Genomic DNA, 24055 nt, shown 5'->3' on the forward strand with positions numbered 1-24055 from the left:
CAGGAGCAAGCACAGAGCACAGGGTCCGTCACAAGGACAGGTGTCTACAGGAGCAAGCACAGAGCACAGGGTCCGTCACAAGGACAGGTGTCTACAGGAGCAAGCACAGAGCACAGGGTCCGTCACAAGGACAGGTGTCTACAGGAGCAAGCACAGAGCACAGGGTCCGTCACAAGGACAGGTGTCTACAGGAGCAAGCACAGAGCACAGGGTCAGTCACAAGGACAGGTGTCTACAGGAGCAAGCACAGAGCACAGGGTCCATCACAAGGACATGAAGCCCCAGAGCTCCGAGGGAAACAGGACAAGCATCTCCACACCTGAGTTTCCACGTTCAGGCTCTGGAGGGCACCAGAGCCCCAACATAGGTAAAGCAGAAACCAACAAAACTGCAAGCACAAGGCAGGCCACTGTCACACTGAGAGACTGTAACACACTTCTTAGTAGCTGACAGAACAAGCAAAAGAAAAAAATTAGTAAGGAGAACTTAATATCAAACAACCCAAGGCATGAAAGGCCAGAATAAAGCAATGAGAGTTCCATTCCATAAAATAGAAAAAGTGATGACTAAAATCTCCACAACAAAAAGTTACTTGATTCCAGATCTGTTTTCTAAAGAGGAGACCAGAAGAGTGCAGGCATGCCAGAGAGACTGTGAGCCTCCCAGACGCAGGGAACCCAGCCAGCCTCCCGTGTGAAACCAGAAGCCCCATCCAGACGTCCACCCAGGAGACGGCAGCCCAGACCAGCTCTGCTACTCCGTATCAGAAACAGAAGCTGGTAAGATTTCTGCTAACTTTGATTTTTGGAAGAAATCTAAACCTGCAAAGCAACCCAGACTGAGCTGCAGCTTGAGCTGTGCTCTGTCCTGCACGTGTGCTGCGGGAATGTGCCTGAGATCAGGTTCAAGCACGGCGACAATCCCAAGCATGACAAATAAAAACAAGTACACACACACAGAAAAAAGAGAAAAAATATCTGGGGTGAGAAAAGGGGGTATGGTGATGGAAAAACTACCTGATTCACAAGACGCCATGCTCAGCCAGCTCCACAGAGAAGCCCTTCCTCACACCTGTCCTTCCCCAGTAAGGACACCTAAACCCCAAAGGACACCACCCTGCTCCACCCCTGAAGCCACACGCCCTGCAGGGCCCAGTTCTGGGCTCCCATAACTACCCTCCATCAAGAGCGCCCTGGTTTCCTCCGAGAAGTGGCAAGTCCAGGATGGGGGTTCAGAGGACAAAGTGCAAAATGAGCCTGGGACATTTCGCTGGGCCACAGGCAGGAAATGCCACAGGCTGATGGAGATGTCTGAGGATACAGCTGAAAGGGACTAACGGTCACATCTGGAACAACGTGAGCACTGAAGAGTGAGGACTCTAACAAATAAGTCATTTTTTAGGAGGGAGCGCTCATTTTCACAGAAAAATAACAACTAATCCAACAGAGAAAGCAGGGTAAAAATGGACTCTTACCATTTTAGAAGCTAATAAATCAACGAGGAGCACTGAATCCCGGGGAAGGCTGTCAAGGAACTCAGCCCCCCAGCATGGCCATAGCCCATGCGTGCTAATGCCTTCCCAGAACAGAGTGTGGGATATGGGACAGCTGACACCAGGAGCTCCCGGTGTCTGACACCCGCCCACCACGCCTCTGTCCTCCCCCCACTTCACATCCTTCCTGAGGTTCCCTGACCATCTCTTCCCAAATGTCACTCCACTCTCTTTCTAGCTGGGGGGTCAACCTGGCTCTCTCTCTTCCGAGCGTGAAGGCCCTTCCCAGGCAAAGGGCAGTCTCAGCCGGTGTTTGTTTTCAAACTCTTCAGATTGAGATACCTCCAGGGTGCATGCTGGGGTCCCTAAAGCCCCTGGGAAGGACTCCCCGAGTCGGGCAAGTTGAGGATACAAAGAGCCCCGCGGAGTCTCAGCTGGAGCCAGCCCAGAGGCTCCCTCGGCCACGCAGTGCTGTGGAGCCTGCATGTCCGCCTGGGCCTGGAGGCCGAAGGCTGGGCAGGACGTGGCGGGGGCACTGAGGACTCAGGTGGAGTCCTCTGCATCCTGAGCCCCCACCCCGCTCTGCTGGCCAGGCGGGCTCCCCCAGCCCACTCCCAGCAGCTGCCCGCGTTCTCAGCTGGTCAGCTGGGCCCCCATCCATGCCGCTCCTCCGAGAGCTGAGGCCTCAGCCGGGGGGGGGGGGGGGGGGGGGGGCGGCCACCACGCACACACGCCCGAGGGCCATCCAGATGGTCAGAACCCCTACGGCTCTGGTCACCACACGTGACAGGTAAACAGGTCACCTGGGGCACTAACTTGTTCAGCGACATCTCTCTGCCAACTCACTGCATGCCAGCTTCCTACAACTAAACTCAAACTTTACAACTTTACTCTAGAGAACTTTCCAAAGAAACCTCAAACCACCTGACCACTCATTTTTTCCTCCAAAACACACAGACGGTATGATTTAGGAATTAGCCAGTGATTTAAATTACCATCTACTGTAATCTGTATCAATAATGCATCATATTTTTAGCATGTTCTTCAACTGCTCCACGTGCCAATTTATATTCCCAAGTTTCATGACACCAAAGGTGACTATTTCTAGTTTTCTCCTTCCCACAGGCCTAATAAAATTAACTGGGACTTTTTTTTTTTTTTTTTTTTTTGTATTTTTCTGAAGTTGGAAACGGAGAGGCAGTCAGACAGACTCCTGCATTCGCCCGACCGGGATCCACCCAGCATGCCCAACAGTGACGCCCATCTGGGGCGTCACTCTGCCGCAATCAGAGCCATTCTAGCACCTGAGGCAGAGGCCACGGAGCCATCCTCAGCGCCTGAGCCAACTTTGCTCCAATGGAGCCTCGGCTGCGGGAGGGGAAGAGAGAGACAGAAAGGAAGGAGAGAGGGAGGGGTGGAGAAGCAGATGGGCGCTTCTCCTGTGTGGCCTGGCCGGGAATCGAATCCGGGACTCCCGCACGCCAGGCCACCGCTCTACCACTGAGCCAACTGGCCAGGGCCCACTGGGACATTTTTACAACTCAAACTTAGTATATGCTCTACTATTTCTAATTTTAGTATATGCGCTGCCGAAGCGAGCACGATGCTCTACTATTTCTAAAAAGTTATGCTAGCCTGACTGGAGGTGGCGCAATGGATCAAGCATCGACCTGGAACGCTGAGGTCGCTGGTTCAAAACCCTGGGCTTGCCTGGTCAAGGCACATATGGGAGTTGATGCTTCCTGCTCCTCCCCCTCTTCTCTCTCTCTCATCTCTAAAATGAATAAATAAATAAAAATTAAAAAATAAAAAGTTATGCTAAAATAAGCAATTACTGTACATCTAAATAACACTATTTATCATAAAACCTGCAGCCTAACCAGGCAGTGGTGCAGTGGACAGAGAGTTGGCTTGGGACACTGAGAACCCAGGTTCAAAACTCTGAGGTGACCCACTTCAGCGTGGGCTCACCAGCTTAAGCCCAAAGGTCACTGGCTAGAGCATGGGGTCATTGGCTAAGCTGGAGCCCCCTGGTCAAGGCACCTATGAGAAGCAATCAACAAAGAACTAAAGTGTCATAACTATGAATTGATGCTTCTCATCTCTCTCCCTTCCTGGTTGTCCCTGTCTGGCCCTCTCTCTCGCACTAAAAAAAAAAGAAAAAGAAAAGAAAAAAGCAATTCAAGACAAAGACCGCTTCTGCCCTAGTACTACCTCAATCAAATACAGTACAACCTGAGTGGACGTAAAAAGAAATGATCATTGTCACCTCTGAATCACTGACTATGTAAAACTGCAAAAGTGAACCCCGGTAAGCTCAACAATAACAAACAACCCGATCCAAATATGAGCAAAGGATTTAAACAGACATTTCTCCAAAGCAAATATACACAGGGCCAGTAAACACATGAAAAGATGCTCAGTTATCACTCATCATCAGGAAAATGCAAATCAAAACCACAGAAAGAAGCCAGAGGACAGTGCTGGGGGAGGGGAGGAGGGGCTAGGGCAGGGGCGGGGCCTGAGCGGTTTCATGAGGATAGTGTCAGTGTGACAGGATGACAGAGCCACACAATAGGAAGGTGCTTAGTATCGCTCAACTGTGCACTTAAACCCGGTTAAGATGGCAAATGTCATGTCATGTGCATTTTAACACAATATGAAAGAAAAAAGACCCAAAATGAGGCTGTTGAAGGAAGACGAGGAAGCAGCAGGGAAGGGAGGAAGGTGAGGGCAGGAGGGAGGCAGAGGACCGCCCCACGCAGTACCTTTGAGTTTGGTGTGGCTGTGAAGCAGCGGGTCAGCAGAAACCATGCATGGCCACCAAGGGTAACCGGACACCTTGGACCACACCAAATCACCGATGTTGTATTTCAACAGGTGGTCTTTGTCTCTGCCAGCACCCGGACAGGACTCTTTCTTAGCTGGAACCTAAAATGAATGACAGACAGACACTGTCACGCCCACAACAACATTGAGCCCAGCCTTTCACCCACAGGAGACCGAGGACCGACCAGGCTGGACTCCACACCCCTCTTTTCCAGATCAGAGCCCCACAGCCAGCCTCACTGAGACCGTGCCTCTCCTGCCGTCAGCTGAGGGCTGGACTCCACACCCCTCTTTTCCAGATCAGAGCCCCACAGCCAGTGTCACTGAGACCGTGCCTCTCCTGCCGTCAGCTAAGGGCTGGACTCCACACCCCCCTTTTCCAGATCAGAGCCCCACAGCCAGTGTCACTGAGACCGTGCCTCTCCTGCCGTCAGCTGAGGGCTGGACTCCACACCCCTTTTCCAGATCAGAGCCCCACAGCCAGTGTCACTGAGACCATGTCTCTCCTGCCGTCAGCTGAGGGCTGGACTCCACACCCCCCTTTTCCAGATCAGAGCCCCACAGCCAGTGTCACTGAGACCGTGCCTCTCCTGCCGTCAGCTAAGGGCTGGACTCCACACCCCCCTTTTCCAGATCAGAGCCCCACAGCCAGTGTCACTGAGACCGTGCCTCTCCTGCCGTCAGCTGAGGGCTGGACTCCACACCCCCCTTTTCCAGATCAGAGCCCCCACAGCCAGCATCACTGAGACCATGTCTCTCCTGCCGTCAGCTGAGGGCTGGACTCCACACCCCTTTTCCAGATCAGAGCCCCCACAGCCAGCGTCACTGAGACCGTGCCTCTCCTGCCGTCAGCTGAGGGCTGGACTCCACACCCCTTTTCCAGATCAGAGCCCCCACAGCCAGCGTCACTGAGACCGTGCCTCTCCTGCCGTCAGCTGAGGGCTGGCCTGGTTCCCACACAGGCAGGCCTCACGTCAGGCAGGTGGTGGCCGAAGTCTATTCCCAGCCTGGTGGATGGTCTTGGACTGACCTTTATTCATCAGTCACAGAACTCTCAGGGAACCCCAGCCCTCAGGACACGCCTCACCCCGGGTGGCAGGAGGCGGAGTGGTGAGGACAGCAGCAGGGCCTGGCAGCAAGTCTCAGCTGCCCCCTCGTGATCTGAGTCCTGGGGCTCTGACCCCAGTTTCTCCACCACGGAACACAGGTGGCAGCCTCCTCCCAGCACTTGCGTTCTGCTCTTTGAGGGACACACAGTCACTGCGGCTCTGCCCTCTTCAGGGGCCATGCCCTCGGGGCTCAGCGTGGGCACGGGGCTGGGGGCGGGCACAGAGCTGTCACATTGCACGCTTTCTCAGAGTAGTCCACGCACTGTTTTACATATTTGTGTCATCTAAGCCATGTGACAAACCCATCAGGACAAGTAGTAGCGTTCCCACTTGGAAGATGGTAAGTCAGAAATCAGGTGATTTTTCCGTTTTAACAAAACCAAGTGGCAGGGCTGGGAGTCACCTGCAGCAGCCTCTCCCCTTGTGCGAGTTCACCACAACCACAGGCACCTCCACAGCAACCTACAGCCCAGGTCCCTGAATGGCATTTTTAGAAACTCGCTATTATAATCATAAGAGTGAGACCTAAAAAGCCCCTGAGTACTCAATCTACGTCTTTTGAACCCGCTAAGTTCTTCATTATTTTACAAGTTCAAGGATATTTTGGCCGTTTCTTCTCCTATCTGTGGAAATTGTAAATAAAATTCCTCGGCTACAATTTTATTTTTACTTTTTTAACTTTTCCATTAATTTGAGAGAGACAGAAAGAGAGAAATGAGGAGAGGGAAAGAGGGAGAAGACTGAGCCCATTGTTCCCTTTAGTTGCTGCATTTAGAGTCACTGCTTCTCGTCCATGCCTGCCCAGAGATCAAACCCACGGCCTTAGTGCACCAGGATAATGCTTTCTCAACTCAGCCACCCAGCCAGGGCCTGCTCAACTATAATTTTATTGATTTTTTATTGACTTTTTATTGATTTACTTATTTTTTGAGAGAGAAAGACAGGAAGGGAGAGAAAGAGGGAGGAGAGAGATGAGAAGCATCAACTCATAGTTGTGGCACCTTAGTTGTTCATTGATTGCTTCACATATGTGCCTTGACCGGGGGGCTCCAGTCAAGCCAGCGACACTCAAGCTGGCGACAATTTCAGGATTTCCAACTGGGGGCACCTCAGTGCCCCAGGCCGATGCTCTATCCACTGTGCCACCACCAACCAGGTGTTGGCTCTACTTTGAACTGAATACTCTAACCTTGGTGATGATACACAACCAAAGCTGGCTTCAGCTACCCTCTTGTACCCTGCAAGTGGGAACAGCACCCTCCCTGGTTCCGTCGGCCGGGAACAAGGTTCCTTGGAGGTTTTATATGGCTTATACTCATTTAAGTAGTGGCCCCCTTGAGTGTCCTTTAAGACATAATGACGTAAGTACCACATCCTTCCATGGTAGGTTAGGGTTCTACAGCCCAGCCTGTGATGAATGAAGCTCAGTCAAGTGTGTTCAAGGGCTGGGCCTGGCGCTGGGCACCAGGAAGATGACTGTGCATCACAGCCAGTCCCCAAGGAGGAGGAGACGGTGAGTCTACATGGACCACTGGGAAGGGTGACAGGCAGGCTTCTTCCGCACAGCTCAGTCCTTGGATGGGAGGGAGCTGGAAACCCCACAATAGGCCCCGACACACCTCCACCGACTGACCAGCACGAGGCCACAGAACATTCAGAAGAGGACTCCATGAAAATAGTATCGCCAGAAGGTCTGGAACTGCCCACACCTGGGTTCAGAAACTGATCTGACCTCTTTTTATCATTTTAACCTTAAATATTTAGCTGACCTCTTTGGGCCTCAGAACAGGCTCAGCAGCCTGCTGGGAGCCCTAAAAGAGGCCATGCTGGGTCCTGGAGCCAGGGCCCACGCCACAGCCCAGCCCTCTCAGCAGCACTGTCCCCACCCCTGCAGCCACCAAACACAGGGCGCTGTCCCTGGGAGCTCTCCCGGGCACGGGTCAGGGGTCATGGGTCATGGGCTGGCTGCTGTGCGGCCCCACCCCAGGCAGAACCCCCGTGAGTACCTTTCTGTCTGAGGGGCTCGAGGCCTCGGACACCAGAGCTGCTTCCACAAGGCCCTGCTCCAGGAAAGAGTCATACTTGATGCTCCTCTTCCGGCTCCTCCTCGCCTTACTCTCTGGGTTCTGTCCATTCTCCTCTGACTGGGACACGGCTGTAGCACCGTCCCCACAGATGGAAGACTCGAAGAGAGGTTTCCCATTCATGTACGTCTTGGTGATTTTCAGTTTGATTTCTGGAGAGCCATTTTTGATGGGGGTAGTGTTAGGCGGGGTCCCGGCCCCTTTCGTCTCCTGGGACTCAAAACGCAGTTTGGCATCATGAGCACCGGGTTCTCCATTGAAGACGCGGGAGGTCAGGTCTTTCAGCTTCTCTGCCGGGAGAAAGGGGAGCGTGTCGTGGCCGTTGAACTTCTGCATGACGCCCTCCTGCAGCCCCGCGGAGAGCGGGCCTTTGCCCAGGAGCACGGAGCACTCGCGGTTCACTTCACAGCTTGGGGCCTTCCCGTTGGTGCCGCCCAGCATCTCCGGTGCCTGCTTCATCCTCATGTACTTCACCACTTTCTCAACGGAAAGAGGACTTTTTTTGATGCTAAATTCCATTCAGTCCAGATGCTTTTGTCCTCAGAACCCTACACTATGAGGAAAAACAAAGAAAGAAAGAAAGGTGTTACATTTAAAACCTAAATGCGTGCACCAACATCTCTACAATGTTGTGGGTTTTGGGGTTTTTTTTCTGAGCCAGTTTATGATGTACTGCAGTGGTTCTCAACTGCCGGCCCGCAAAAGAGCTAACTTCATACAGTGTCAGGGTGGTTAACTCTCTCACGAACTGGCACGAAACACCTGGTAGATCAGCACCAGCCCACAGACCAGCGGTTGAAAACCATTGGTGTATAATGATTTAGATCACAGAAGGCAGTTCTAATACCATAAAAATGACACAAAATCACAAAGCAAAAAAAAAGAACTGGAGCAGCCTTTAAGGAACAGAACACAAAAGCCAGGCAGGTTGGGCCACGACCTCGTAAGCGATGTGGTGGTGGACACATCACCTGACCTGCCTTATGTTCCTCAGAGAGATGCCACCACCCCCTGCCCGGAGCACAGAGCCAGGCCTGTCCCCCTGCGGCCCCAGGCAGAGGTTCCGCGCCGTGAGCCGGTCACCTGGTCAGCAGAGTGGAAAACCAGCCGCTCTGTGCCTGGCACACTTCAGTGATGGGGAGAGCCAAGGCAGAAAGGGAGACAGCAGCATGCGTCCGTCCTGGCGGGGGCCTGGCCACAACCCCATCCCCATCCCAACCCAGCCCTGCCTCGGCCCAAACTAAAGGCCATGACAGGAGTGGCCGTAAACTGGACAAAGTTACCACCTGAAGAAAACTTTGCCAAGGGCAATTGCTGGGCCCTAATGTGTACAACCGGCCATGTGCACACTGATCACTGGGCCCACGTGTGAGACCCCTCTGGCCACACTGTCATAATGCAGGGTCTTCACTGTCCAGCTATAGTCCCCGAGGGCACCAAAACCCCAAGGAGCAGCTAGTCAAGGTACAGGCAGGCACCCAAACCAGCAGGGAGATCACCCACCAAGAGCACCCTGTGAGGCCACCAGTGAGGCCCTCCAAGGGGGGACAGCAGAAGCACCAGACTGCGGAGGTGACAGCAAGGCCTGGAGCCACAGCCACGCAGAGTGGCCGTTCTCAACTGGGAGCAACCGGGCTCCCCAGTGACAGTTAGCTTGTCTGGAAAAATTTTTTTTTTAAGATTTCATTTACTGATTTTACAGAGAGAGGAAAGAGAGGGACAGAGAGCCAGAAGTAGCAACTCATAGTTGATTCACTTTAGTTGTTCATTGGTTGCGTCTCATCTGTGCCTTGACTAAGCAAGCCCAGGGTTTCAAACTGGCAACCGACCTCAGCCTTCCAGGTCAATGCTTTCTCCACTGCACCACAGGTCAAGTGCACCCCTACTTTTATTGCAGTATTATTTACAATAGCCAAGAGATGGAAGCCACCCAAGAGCCCATCCATAGACGAGTGGATAAAGATGTGGTATATGGAATGGAATATTACTCAGCCATAAAAAAGGAACAAACTCCTAGCATTGGATGGACATAGAGGTGAAATAAGTCACACATATCATCACCCTTATGTGTAGAATCTAAAGAACAAAACAAACACACAAAGCCAGGCGGTGGCGCAGTAGATAGAGCATGGACCTGGGACCCTGTAGACCAGCACCAGGTTCGAAACCCAAGGTTGCTGGCTTGAGTGCAGGCTCACCAGCTTGAGTGTTGGGTCCCTGGCTTGTGTGTGGGATTACAGATGTGATCCCATGATCACCGGCTTGAGCCTGAGATCGCTGGGATGAGCAAGGGGTCACTGGCTTGGCCTGAGCCCCCGGTCAAGATATGCACATATGAGGCCCTGGCCGGTTGGCTCAGCGGTAGAGCGTCGGCCTGGCGTGCAGGGGACCTGGGTTCGATTCCCGGCCAGGGTACATAGGAGAAGTGCCCATTTGCTTCTCCACCCCCCCCCTTCCTCTCTGTCTCTCTCTTCCCCTCCCGCAGCCAAGGCTCCATTGGAGCAAAGATGGCCCGGGCACTGGAGATGGCTCCTTGGCCGCTGCCCCAGGCATTAGAGTGGCTCTGGTCATGGCAGAGCAACGCCCCGGAGGGGCAGAGCATCACCCCCGGATGGGCAGAGCGTCGCCCCTGGTGGGCGTGCCAGGTGGATCCCGGTCGGGCACATGCGGGAGTCTGTCTGACTGTCTCTTCCCGTTTCCAGCTTCAGAAAAAAAAAGATATGCACATATGAGAAGCAATCAATGAACAACTTTTAAGTGATGCAACTAGGAATTGATGCTTCTTATCTCATCACTCCCTCCCTCCTTTCCTTCTTTCCTTCCTTCTTTCTTTCCTTCTTTCCTTCCTTCCTTCATTCATTCTTTCCTTCCTGTCTCTCTCCTGCTAAAAATATTAAAATAAAATTTAAAAACACACGCATGAACCTTCACAGCAACATTATTCATAAAAGCAAAAACAAGTGCATGTCCAACAATGGATAAGTGGACACAAGGAACGTCACCCACCCCCAGAGCAGGGCACTGAGCGGCCGTAGACAGGAGTGGGGCACAGATGCGTCATAGCCGGATGGAGCTGGGAAGCATGAAGCTGGGGGAAAGAAGTCAACACAGGCCAGGAGTACAGGACGCCGCTCACACAAAATGCTGGGAACAGTCACGTCCACAGAGAGGGCGGGATGGTGGCTGCCAGGGGCTGGGGTGAGGATCACAAGGCTCCTTCCCAGGACGATGGGGATATTCTGGAATCAGTGGTGACAGTATGCAATGCTGAGAACTTACTAAAAAACTCACCAAATTATAAGCTTTAAAATGGTTTAAATGGTGAATTTTATGTTATTGAATTTTACCTCATTCTTAAATCCTCATGTCATCGAATGGACAGGGACTACACATGAATCTGCATCACTCACGTATCTGTGAGAACCTTTTTTCTGTCTGAAACACACTCCCAGCAGCATGACAGTTCCCTGCAACATCAGGGTCACCTGCCACAAAGACAGGGGCTTGGGGCTGGGGAGGGACTGGCCTGAAGTCCACGCCCCACACAGCCAGGCAGCCAGTGGGCCAGCTGCGCGACAGCTCAGTGCTGGGACCTGGACGCGGAGCAGCGCCCGGAGTGGGAAGGCGCCTTGCAAGGCCAGTGGTGAGCGCCCTGCAGAGCCCAGAGGACAGCCCCGGCAGACACCGACCTTCCCTTGGCTCCTGGAGCCCTCCACGGAGGACGACCAGGCACCCAAAGAAACTTACTGAGACAAGAACTTAAGAGCAAAAGAAAACTGGGAACTCAAAGAAACACGCAATGAGAGAAGTGAGAGAAATCCCAAGAACCCCCGGGCAAGGCTGGAGCGTACCCGCCAGCCCAGTGTCTCTCAACACCCACTGCAGCTCGGGGTGGTGGCAGGGGCTGGGCCGGGGTCCAGGGGACTGTCACGCTACCCTCTAACTCTGAGGCATGGGAATACATTATCTAGTTAAAGTGTTTTCTGTTTGTTTGTTTTTTTAGCAAGAGAGAGAGGGGGAGAGAGAGAGAGAGACAGGAGAGAGATGAGAAGCATCAACTCATTGTTGCAGCACTTTAGTTGTTCATTGATTGTTTTCTCATACATGACTTGACTTGGGCAGGGGCTCCAGCTGAGCCAGTGACCCCTTGCTACAGCCAGCAATCTTTGGGCCCAAGCCAGCAACCTTGGGGTTTCAAACTAGGTCCTCAGTGTCCCAGGCTGATACTCTATCCACTGCGCCACTGCCTGGTCAGGCTAAAGATTTTCTCTAGATGTTTAAAGGAACATTACAAAAATGTAAAAATATTCCCAAAATAACTATAAATTATAGCATGTTATAATAGCATCCCCCTACTGCTAGGGGACAAAAGAAGGCACCCAGATAGCATCCATGTCCTACAGTCTTTTTTTTTTTTTTTTTTCATTTTTCCGAAGCTGGAAACGGGAGGCAGTCAGACAGACTCCCGCATGCACCCGACTGGGATCCACCCGGCACGCCCACCAGGGAGTGATGTTCTGCCCCTCTGGGGCGTCGCTCTGTTGCATCCAGAGCCATTCTAGCGCCTGAGGCAGAGGCCACAGAGCTATCCCCAGCGCCTGGGCCATCTTTGCTCCAATGGAGCTTCAGTTGCGGGTGGGGAAGAGAGAGACAGAGAGGAAGGAGAGAGGGAGGGGTGGAGAAGCAGATGGGCGCTTCTCCTGTGTGCCCTGGCCGGGAATCGAATCCGAGACTCCTGCACGCCAGGCCGGCGCTCTACCACTGAGCCAACCGGCCAGGGCCCATGTCCTACAGTCTTGCCAAAGGGAGAGGAAGAAGAAAGGAGGGAGGGAGGGGGAAGAGAGGAAAAAAAAGAAAAAGATATAAAGATCATGCTAATGAAACATCTACATAATAGGAGTTCTAAACAGAAATAGAAGACTTAGAAAATTATCAAAGACCTGAACACACATTTTTCCAAAGAGGACACACAGATGGCCAACAGACAAATGAAAAGGTGCCCAAAATCACTTATCATCAGAGAAATGCAAATCAAACCACAACCACCTACCACCTCACAGCTGCCAGCATGGCTAATCAATAAATCAACAAACAAGTACTGTGAGGGTGTGGAGAAAGGCAAACCCCCTGCACTGCTGGGGGATGCAGCTGGTGCAGCCACTGTGGAAAACAGTGTGGAGATTCCTCAAGAAATTAAAAATGGAACTGTGAATCCACTTCTGGGTTTAGCCAAAGAATCTCAAAACACTAATTCAAAAAGACACATGCAGCCTGACCTGTGGTGGCACAGTGGATAAAGCATCGACCTGGAAACGCTGAGGTCGCCAGTTCAAAACCCTGGGCTTGCCTGGTCAAGGCACATATGGGAGTTGATGCTTCTAGTTCCTCCCCCCTTCTCTCTCTCTCTCTCTCTCCCTCTCCTCTCTAAAAATGAATTAAAAAAAATAAAAAAATAAAAAGACACATGCACCCTTATGTTCACTGCAGCATTCTTCACAATAACCAAGACATGGAATCAACCTAAGTGTCCTTCGATGGATGACTGGATAAAAAAGCTGTGGTACACATATAATGGAATACTACTCAGCAATAATAAAGAATGAAATTCTGCCACCAGCAAAAACATAAACGGACCTAGAGGGTACTATGCTAAGTGAAATAAGTCAGACACAGAAAGACAAATGCCATATAATTTTTTCTTACAAGTAGAATCTAAAAAAAAAATTAAAAACAATCCCCCCACAAATGAATAAACACCATGAAACAGAAAGACTCACAGATACAGAGAGTAAATGGCTGCCCTCTAGAGGGCAGAGAGGTGGGGAAATGGGGAAAAGACAGGAAAGGAAAAACTAGGGGCCATCATTGACCCCTCCCCCCCAACCCAGCGTCTCTCAGAGCCCAAACAATAGGCTGGTCAGTTTGGCTGCACTTCTCTCCCCACCACGTCGTCAGTGCTGGCCCATCACCACCATCTTTCTCCAGGACAAACAGTCTCCCCACTGGTTTATCAATCAACAAACTGGCAGACAGGGGCTCTCAGTGCTGAGGCCATCAGCGCCAGGCGCAGGCTCAGCACCACACAACTGCTGGGCCCCATCCAGAGCTCGTGATTCAGTAGTGGGGGGGGGGGGCTGAGAGTCTGCCTTTCTAACAAGTTCCCAGGGGACCAGACTTTGAGAACCACTGCACTAGGTTAGGGTGCAGTATCAAGCCCCACAGCAATCAGCTGTTGCTTGGCTCAACCCAAAGGTATCTTCCTTGCTCAGAGTACACATGCGTGCTTTCACAAAAAGACAGAAAGAGGCCCTGGCCGGTTGGCTCAGCGGTAGAGCGTCGGCCTAGCGTGCGGAGGACCCGGGTTCGATTCCCGGCCAGGGCACATAGGAGAAGCGCCCATTTGCTTCTCCACCCCTCTGCCGCGCCTTCCTCTCTGTCTCTCTCTTCCCCTCCCGCAGCCGGGGCTCCATTGGAGCAAGGATGGCCCGGGCGCTGGGGATGGCTCTGTGGCCTCTGCCCCAGGCGCTAGAGTGGCTCTGGTCGCAACATGGCAACACCCAGGAGGGTCGCAACATGGCGACGCCCAGGATGGGCAGAGCATCGCCCCCTGGTGGACAGAGCGTCGCCCCTGGTGGGCGTGCCGGGTGGATCCCGGTCGGGCGCATGCGGGAGTCTGACTGTCTCTCCCTGTTTCTAGCTTCAGAAAAATGCAAAAAAAAAAAAAAAAAAAAACATGGAAAAAAAAAAAAAAAAAAAGACAGAAAGAGTGGCCTGACTAGGCAGTGGCGCAGTGGATAGAGCGTTGGACTGGGATGCAGAGGACCCAGGTTCGAGACCCCAAGGTCGCCAGCTTGAGTGTGGGCTCATCTGGTTTGAGCAAAAGTCCACCAGCTTGAACCCAAGGTCGCTGGCTCCAGCAAGGGGTCACTCAGTCTGCTGAAGGCCCGCAGTCAAGGCACGTATGAGAAAGCAATCAATGAACAACTAAGGTGTTGCAACGCGCAGTGAAAAACTAATGATTGATGCTTCTCATCTCTCTCTGTTCCTGTCTGTCTGTCCCTGTCTATCCCTCTCTCTGACTCACTGTCTCTGTAAAAAAATAATTAATTAATTTTTTAAAAAAGACAGAAAGAGTGTGTGATAAGGCACATGTCTCCTATAGCTTTCACTCAGAAGCAATACGTCCCTTTTCATTGTCCACAGAAATCATGTGGCCACACAAAGTATCAAGGGGGCAATCCTACCCAAATCAGGGTCAACTGCAAGATTCTAACCTGAACAGATGGTATCCACAGACCGGTCTCCTGTACCCACTCCTCAGTGGACCCTAATCCATCAACAGCTCTACAGAGGACTGAAGCATGTGCTGTCCAGAGCAGACAGAGCCTCGTCACTCACATTCACACACGCCCTTCCTGCAAGAACCTCCCACTGCTCCCTCCCCCTTGTCGTCGTCCCCCCCCCCCCCCCCCCCCCCCCCGCTGGTCCAGCCAAATTCTGCCCTTACCCAGGGTCTCTGCATAGGCTGTGCCTGCATGTGCAATACTCATGCCCACCAGCTCAAGCACTGCCCTGCTCCATCCAGCACTACCCGGTCCCCAGTTAGGGAGAATCGCCCTAGACACCCCCATCGTTCCTTCTTGGCTTTCTTTTGTTCTGCAGAGTTCTGAACACATGCAACGGTGGATAAACTACGTAGAATCCTGCATACCCATGCCACCATCGACCCATGCCGGCCTGATCCAGCCACACACTCACTGCTCCCCTCACAGACGCATGAAGCACACAGATGGTGCCTCACCTCATCGGTGAAGATCTGTAGGCATCTCTAAAAGGGACAGATTCTTTTCTTCAGCACAACAAAACCACTATGGGAGCTAAAAAAATTAGAATCCCTTACTAGCAAATCTAGTGAGTGTTCTAATTTCTGTCCCAAGTAACAGAGTGGCATTTTGTTTCGCTGTGTCTGTAACTAGCCTTGTCTTGGTGCCAACAACAAACCCTGCAGAGGGCAGCTAGTGACATGCCTCCCACCTCCTATCCACAGATCCTCCTCCCTCCTTGGTGACCAAACCAGGTGACTGGTCTTCTGGTTCCTATGTTCTCAGTTACGCTAATGGCAATCCTGCAGTGAGTGGTTAATGTGTTCCTTTCTCCCTGTACTTCCTGTAAATTGGTTGCTAGCCATAAAGATTCAGGTTCAATCATTTGGCGAGCCCATTTCACGGGTTCTTCAAAAATGTGATATTCTGAAACCCTGGGCTTTCCTGGTCAAGGCATATATGGGAGTTGATGCTTCAGCTCCTCCCCCTTCTCTCTCTCTGTCTCTCCTCTCTCTCCCTCTTTGTCTCTCTCTCTCCCTCTCTCTCTCCTCTCTAAAAATGAATTTAAAAAATTAATAAATAAATTTTTTTAAAAAAAAGTGATATCTTCACAGTTCTGTAAACTCCATGGGACAAGGACATAGCTGATAGTCAGAAGTACAGTGCCTACTAACAAAAAGACAGGCCTGACCAAGCAGTGGTGCAGTGGACAGAGCATCAGCCTGGGATGCTGAGGACCCAGGTTCAAAACCCTGAAGTCGCCGGCTTGAGCATGGGGTCACAGACATGACCCCATGGTTGCTGGCTTGAGCCCAAAGGTCGCTGACATGAGCAAGGGGTCAGTGGCTCAGCTGGAGCCGCCCCCAGCCCATCAAGGCACATATGAGAAAGCAATTAAAGTGATTAAAGTGTGCAACAGCAAGTTGATGCTTCTCATCTCTCTTCTCCCTTCCTCTCTGTCTGTCTCTCTCTTTTTTTAATTTTTTATTTATTTATTCTTAGAGAGGACAGAGAGAGGGAGAGAGAGAGACACAGAGAGAGAGAGAAGGGGGAGGAGCTAGAAGCATCAACTCCCATATGTGCCTTGACCAGGCAAGCCCAGGGTTTCGAACTGGCAACCTCAGCATTTCCAGGTCGACGTTTTATCCACTGCGCCACCACAGGTCAGGCCTGTCTCTCTCTTAAAAATAAATCAATAAATATGATGGCCCACCTCGTATTCCAGGACAGATAGTCTGTTAAAACGTCCCCTGAGAGGCAGAGCAGTAAGCCCCCGGGCCCAGAACGGGGGAGGCTGGGCCCTGCAGGAGCTCTAATCACTTATAGCCCAGTGACTTCAGGTCATTACTTAACATCTTTGGGATTCAGTCTCCTGCTGTGAGCATTCAATGAGACGAGGAAAAGAAGATTTGCAGCTCAAAGCCACTTACGGAGAAGCTCTGCACACATGGCACCTCGACTTCAAATCTTTTGGGGGTAGCAACTCAGAAGCCTTTTTTTTCTAACATATTTTAACTTAAAAAAATCTAGGAATTCACATATTTACAAAATAAAAATCTTTAGGAAAACAGAAGACTCAAAAGTATCTCCACTTGTTAACTGAGTGCCTCTGGGCTCTGCTGGAAGCCCAGAAGACAAGTCAGAGGGTCCTCACCTTGAAAAACTCACAACCCAGAGAGGGAGGCAAGAGTCTGCACAACATGCAGCCGCCACAGGGCCCAGCACTGACAAAGAAAGGAGGCTGGGCCGGCGGGAGCCCAGCAACGCCCCCAGGACGGCTCAGGAGGCAGCACAGCCAAACGGAGCATCGCTCCTCGCAGAGCTGCGGCAGCAGCACAATGACATCTCAGAGCAGCACCAAGGACCAGCGGGCACAGAAGCCAGAAAAGCATGCAAGGACCACACACCACGCTCCCGATCTAGGGTTTCCTCTTTCGGGCCGACAGCAAAACTCCAGGGCCCATTCTCGGCCGGAGGGTGAGCTCAGAGCTTCTGTCTGGGAAGAACAGAAGTAGATGAGAGGCTAGGCCCACCTTCTTTCTCCACTGGTCCACAGTGAGAAGAGAACGGCGCCCTGCCCACCCATCCTGCAAACTGTGAACCCAAGCCCCCAGGGCCCACTCTCCCCTCACTGAGCCCCACGCTGACCCCAGCCCATGGACACCATTCTTTTTGTATCTGCCCATCCCTCCTACCCTGACCCCTGTGCTTGGGAAGGCGACTGTTCTCTAGCACTGGTCCATGAGCCTTCCCTCCGACCTCTGTCACCAGCCCATGGTGAGGTGACACTTTTCCCACCTCACACCAGGGCAAGCATGTTCAGGCCACTCCTCATCACCCACACCCCTTCTGGGACATCTTGGACAAAGTACAAGGGGCTGAGGCTCCATTCGTTCAAACAGTCCCTCGAGTACCGCTACAGCTTGGGGGTATGACAGCAATCAAAGCCAAGAGGACCAAACAACTCGCCCTACAGACACCTCAATGCATTCATGAAGACGGACAAATAAGAAACACACCTGACTGTCAGAGGAAGCTGCTGCAAGGAGAGAAAGGGCTGGGGCAGGGGGTGAGTGCCAGAGATAAGGGGGGGCAGGGGAGAAGCCTAGGAAGGGAAAGTTGGGGCGAAGACGTAAAGGCAGGAGAGGACCAAGCCATGCAGGTGCCCAGAGGTGTCCAAACAGAAGAGCAAGGACAACAGCTTGAGGCCCACGTGGCTGTGGGTAGCTCGTCAGGGGCCAGAGTGTCTGGAGCAGAGTGAGCATGGACAGCACCCAAGGTAGGTGAGACAACGTGCTGATGACACACCCTGAGCAGTCCCGAAGCGGGCAGGGAATCGGGGTGGCTTCCTAGGCGTGGCATACAAGCTGAGAGTAACTGAGGGGAATGAACAGGAGAAGCCAGCCGAGCCGACATATGCACGGGGCTGTGTGTACAGGGATGGGGGAAGGGGCAAACTGACCGTGCAAAGGCCCAAGGGACAAGCATGGGAGCCAGAGGTGAGCTAAGAGGTCAGGAGAGGGCAAAAGAAGAAATGCAGTGAGGCTGGTCTTGAACCCCAAAGGACAATGCGGATCCCTGAAGAGCGGGCCTCACAGGATCACACGCACATTTTAGAAAGACCCGGCCAGGTGCACAGAACTGACTGAGGACAGTAACTCTGGAGTCAGAAACATGCTTTCTGATCTGATGGCCTCCATAACACAGCAGCAAAAACATATGTGAAAAAGTAACTGAAATGTGAAAACACTGCTGATGTAGCTATAGACCATCTAACAGAATAAGCTGAATTCACATCATCGACTTTCTTTTTATTATTATTATTATTAAGTGAAAACCTGACCAGGTGGTGGCGCAGTGGATAGAGCATCAGACTGGGATGTGGAGGACCCAGGTTCGAGACCCCAAGGTTGCCAGCTTAAGCACAGGCTCATATGGCTTGAGCAAAAAGCTCACCAGCTTGGACCCAAGGTCGCTGGCTCAAGCAAGGGGTTACTCAGTCTGCTAAAGGCCTGCAGTCAAGGCACATATGAGAAAGCAATCAATGAACTAAAGTGTCGTAACTCGTAACGAAAAACTGATAATTGATGCTTCTCATCTCTCTCCGTTCCTGTCTGTCCCTGTCTATCCCTCTCTCTGTCTCTCTCTCTGTCCCTTAAAAAAAAAATTATTAAGTGAGAGGTGGCACAGCAAGGAGGCAGAGAGACAGACTCCCCCATGCACCCCAACCGGGATCCACCCGGCAAGCCCCCTACAGGGTGATGCTCTGCCTCTCTTGGGCCACTGTTCCGTTGATCAGCAACAGAGCTATTTCAGTGCATGAAGTGGAGGCATGGAGCCATCCTCAGTGCCCAGGGCCAACTTGCTCAAACCATTCAAGCTGTGGCTGTGGAGGAAAAAGAGAAAGAGAAAGAGAGAGAGAGAGACAGAAAGAGAAGGGGGAAGGGGAAAGGGAAAAGGGGAGGATAGAGAAGCAGATGGTCACCTCTCCTGTGTCCCCTAACCAGAAGTCAAACCCAGGACTTCCACATGCCAGGCTGATGTTTTACTGCTAAGCCAACTAGATAGGGCCATCCTCAACTCTTTTAATGACACCCAGTTAAGACAAAAATGGAGGTCCCCAGCTCCTTCCAGTAGAACACTCTACACACCCGCTAGCAAAGGCCAGTATTCAGCTCAACCTACACTTTGCAGTTTCTATCCTTGTATGTTTTGTCAAAACCATTAAGTATTACAGAAATTAAGATGCTTTCAAACTCATCGTTGGCCATTTGCTTTTGGAAGGCAGACCCCAGAACACTAATCTGAGGTCTGTGTTGATTTTTTTTTTAACTAGCAAACCAAATTTCATCAAATCAATCAACTCCTTCAACAGCTACGCTGCAATCACAGACAGACGCAAAATGCTGATGAGTCCCTGCAGTAACCAACTTCGGTCTTGTTCTCCCCCAAGTGCTTACTGTAAATAACCTTTCCTGAAAAAGAAATGAACAAATCATGTAAAAGACAGCTTGTACAGTATGAGCCTAACCCTCTGGAACTTCCATGTCACCTCTTGCTTTTGTATTTTGTAGACTTTATATTTTTTACCTTGCTCAGTGACACCAAGAGGTACAGTGGAAACATCAATGCTTGCATCATCTAAGAGAAAGTTACAGGTCTGTTCTGCTGTTGTACTTACATGCTCATAATTTTTTGTTTAATGTTTGAGTCAGCTATGATGAGAAAGAAAAGAAAGAAAAGAGGCCTGCTGGCAAACACTCTTGGCTCCCTGATTAAAGAAAGGTGCCCTTGGGCCAGCCCCTTACTTTCCACACTCAGCTTCTTCCAGAGGGTCTCTTTTTGCTCCAAAATGACTTATAAAAAAAGAGAGGCAAACAGGCCGAATGCTGGCATTAAAAAGGGTTGTTTGTTTATCCTAAACCCTATGCCCATTAATTCAGCCTTTACTGAGTGCCTGCCATGAGGGGGCACCCGCAGAGGCTATGAGCATCCTCCTACCTCCAAGAGCTCAGCCAACGGGGGAGAAAGGTCACAGGCAGCCATGAAAAGGCTGGGTCCTCTGTACTCAAAAGGCAAGGACTAGCAGTGTTCCACACCCAACAAAAGTCTACACAAAAGCATGGAGTCAGGAGAGGGCACCAAGTATGTGGCAAAGAAGGACACATTTATTGTAGTCCAGCAAAAGAGTGAAGCTCAGATGACTAAGACGCTGGTCCAAACCTGCATACATTCTACAGCCAAGTGGTCCACCAAACAAAAACACCAACAACTCAGCACACCAAATAGGTGACTCTAGAGCCTGCTTCTTCAGTTCCTGCTGATTAAAGCCTTTACTTGGAAAGATTATCTGACCAGGTAGCTCAGTTGGTTAGAGCATCATCCCTATACATACAAGGTAGTGGGTTCAATTCTCGGCCAGTACACATACAAGAAATAACCAATGATTGCATAGATAAGTAGAACAACAAAATTGATATATTTCTCTCTCCCTTGTTCTCTCTAATCAATTTTTTTAAAAGATTATCTGTCCAGATAAAAAAGGACAAAGAACTTAAATTTGGATGATGACCTTTTGGCATCATCTTATTTATTTATTAAGGATTTTATTTATTGGTTTTACAGAGAGAGAGAGGCAAGGGAGTGAGAAGTAGCAACTCATAGCTGTTTCACTTTAGTTGTTCATTGAGGGCTTTGAGCCGGTGACCTCAGCGTTCCAGGGTGCCACATTATCCACTGTGCCACCACAGGTCAGGCTCACCATCATTTATGCACATCCTTTTATGTGTGCCTGGTGACAAGAACCCTGTATCTCACATTGCGCACATTTTATTAGCGTTTTCTTTCTTCTCATCAGCACTTCTTAGTAAATCTAATTCCACCAACTTTTACATGTTCTACACTGAAGCACCAAACCATAAAAGAGGAAGTAACTAATTAGTTTTAATTTACATTCTGCGATATGAGTAAACCTTTCAAGGTTGGATTACTTGGAGGAGGAGAGGACATGGAGTAGGTGGAAGGCTGGACACACTTGAAGCCCAGCCGCAGGGCCTCTAACCCCTGTAATTCTGACTCACTCTTCATTTGCTTCCTCATACCTCAGCCAGACTGTTTCAACAGCCCTGCGTAAAATCAGCTGCATAAAAAATGTAAGCCCAGTAGCCACAACTGATGGCCTGTTTACCTCGTTTTCCTCTGTATGTCTCCACAAATTTCAAGTTCTTAAGTTTACACATTACACACGAACCTCTCATGTATGTGCACACACAGGAGGAACTAACTGCCCAGCCGTCTCTGAAACTCAAGAAGTTACTTATCTGATGTTCTTAAAATGGAACGTTTACTGCTGGACTCAGAGGCCAGCCTCAGCTGGTAGCAACGCAGCCAGGAGGGGAGGATTTTCATACTAAATAGATCAGAGTTCTTCACAAAGCTTACACAAACTCACAACCATGTGGTGAGCCCTCACATTAGCAACCACTGGCCCCAAACTGAAGGCTGCTGGGCGTCTGAGAAAATGGAAGAAAAGGAAAGGAAATGACTCAAAGCCATCGTGCTTAAGGCATGAGTCCTCCTCACTTCCAGGCGGCAGTTTAGACTTGAACCAGGGCTGGTTGTGGGGTGCAGGACCAGACACTGATACATGAGGAAAGTGATGTCTGTGCTCACAGAACTGTTTCCTTCATGTTCCTGTTTGGAGTTGTGGTTTTTGTTAATACTGTTTCTCTCCTCACATTTAAATATGTAACTAGGAGACTTAAATCACTTCTGGAAAACAAGAGTTAGAGTCCCAACCACATAAATGGGATAGCTTATTTTCCATCTTGATAACCATATTAAAAGGTACCTAAAACAGACTGGATACAACCGATCTGTGGTACTAACAAGAGGCGTTCAAGTTGGTTAGAGATTAAGGAACATACATCTCCGTGTTTAAACTCATTGAAAAGCCAAGGCCTTGAAGTGTGAGCGCGGGCTGTCAGTGAAGAACTTCCCTAACCTGCTCCCAATTCAGAGTCTCACTGGTCCTCTCTCTTCAAGGTTTTGTTACACACACACACCCCAGGGCGCCAATTACTACCTGCCTGGAAATGATTCACGTCGTTGTGCTACAAAGTTTACACTGAAATGTCAAATCTGAAACTGTTCACGTCCAGAGGCACCGGGAGAAAAGACTAACGAATTAGGCTGCCACGGGTCCGCGTTCCTTCCACCCAAAGTCAAGACCAGCTTTTTTTTTTAAATGCCTCGATTTGAAACCGCCCTCCTGGCCAGTGGAGGGGGGAGGGGGGGGCCGAGCCAGCGCGCGGACAGGGGACGCGTTTCAGGGCGTCCTGAGGCCTCAGGGGCCCCCCTTGTACGCCCCCCAGGACTGAGGACCGGGGTCGCCAAGGCGGGGCCGAGAGCGGCAAGCGCCCCACCGTCCGGTGGGGTCCCCCATACCCGGCGCCCGCCGCCACCTGCCAAGGCCGATCCAGTACGGCTCCCGGGCGCCCGCGCTGGACCAACGGCCGGCGCCCGCCACTGTCATGCAGGGACCCAATGCAGACAAAAAAGCGCCTCCCAGCCGCGCCCCTCCCACCGCCCGGCCGCGGCCCGACCCCGGCTCGGCCCGCGTCTCACAAAGGCCGGCGGCCCAGCTCGCTCGGCGCCGCCGCGAACAAAGGCCGCCCGGCTCGGCAGGCCGGCACAGGTGCAGCCGCCGCGGAGGCCCAACATGGCCGCGCCGGCCCGCCGCCCCGTGACCGCCCGGTCCCCTCGCGCCCCCAGCCCGGACCCCTGTCCCGCCCTCAGGCCTGCGGCGGCCCGGCGGCCCCAGTGACCTGCGGTGCGTCGCATCCTCGGACGGCGGCGGCTCTCAGCTCCGGCGGCGGCGGGGAAGGGGCCGGGGCCGCGGGGAAGGCAGGGCCGGCCGCGGAGGGGAGGGGGCGGCGGCGGGCGCAGCGCGGCCAGGCCGAGGCTCTCCGCGCGCGGCGCCGACCCCGCCCCCGCGCTCCCGCCCGCCCGCCCCGAGAGCCGCCGCCGCCGGGCCGCCGCCGCCGCAGAAGCCGCGGGAAAGTGCGCGCCGCTGATTGGCTGCCGCGCTCGCGGGCTGCGGCCGGGTTTTCAAATCCGCGCCGGGCGAGCGGGGCGGGGCGGGGCGGCGGCCGCGGGCCGGGTGTGGGGGGGGGCCGCACGGGGCCGGGGCCGCGGGGCCGGGGCCGTGGGACCCGCGAGCCGCCTCACACCAGCACCAAGGCGCGCCCGCTCTCGCTGCTCCGCAGGGCGCGCGCCAGGCGTCGGCTGAACCGAGATGCTCGGAGCCAGAAGTGGAGGACGGAGCGAGAAGCGCGTGATGACGTCACGGCCGCGCGCGACCAATCGCCGCCCGTGAGCCCACCCCGCGCGCGGCTCGGCTCGGGATGTGGGCCGCGGCGCCCTCCTTGTGCTGTTCACCCGCCCGGCGCCCTGCGCTCGTACGCGCCACGCGCGGGAGCCACTTGGGCCGCGGGCGCAGGAGGATGGTCCCTGGCCTGGTGATGCTTCCTCCTAGTAGGGAAGGTGGCGGTCGGGGCCAGTGCCCCCCACGCGGAACTCGGGTTGGGCTGTGCTAGGGAGAGTGAAGAGGCTCCCGAGGGTGCAGAGCCCCCTCCACCCCTGCAGTCCTGGACCTTGTCGTAGCGGCTTGGCAGAGATGGTCACAGACAAACAACCACAGCGATGAGGGAACCGGCA

The 24055-nt window shown here is 52.4% G+C and overlaps 1 protein-coding gene across 5 annotated transcripts in view; it reads right to left on the bottom strand.

The window, feature by feature from the left end:
* Positions 1–23372, bottom strand: part of NSD2 (nuclear receptor binding SET domain protein 2) — a 70447-nt gene extending 47075 nt beyond the window's left edge. For 3 of the 5 annotated variants that reach the window (XM_066232930.1, XM_066232934.1, XM_066232933.1), the window contains exons 1-3: positions 23164–23372; positions 7437–8067; positions 4261–4423 (exon numbers count right to left, since the gene is read on the bottom strand). In XM_066232930.1, coding sequence (XP_066089027.1) covers positions 4261–4423; positions 7437–8033 — 760 coding nt within the window. In that variant the 5' untranslated portion in view covers positions 8034–8067; positions 23164–23372. Of the gene's footprint in view, positions 1–4260; positions 4424–7436; positions 8068–16991; positions 17107–23163 lie in introns of those variants that run through there. The other 2 variants (XM_066232931.1, XM_066232932.1) reach the window with 2 other exon arrangements.
* Positions 23373–24055: the final 683 nt, after the last annotated feature.

This window comes from Saccopteryx bilineata, chromosome 5 (assembly GCF_036850765.1).
Source record: "Saccopteryx bilineata isolate mSacBil1 chromosome 5, mSacBil1_pri_phased_curated, whole genome shotgun sequence".
NCBI lineage: Eukaryota > Metazoa > Chordata > Mammalia > Chiroptera > Emballonuridae > Saccopteryx > Saccopteryx bilineata.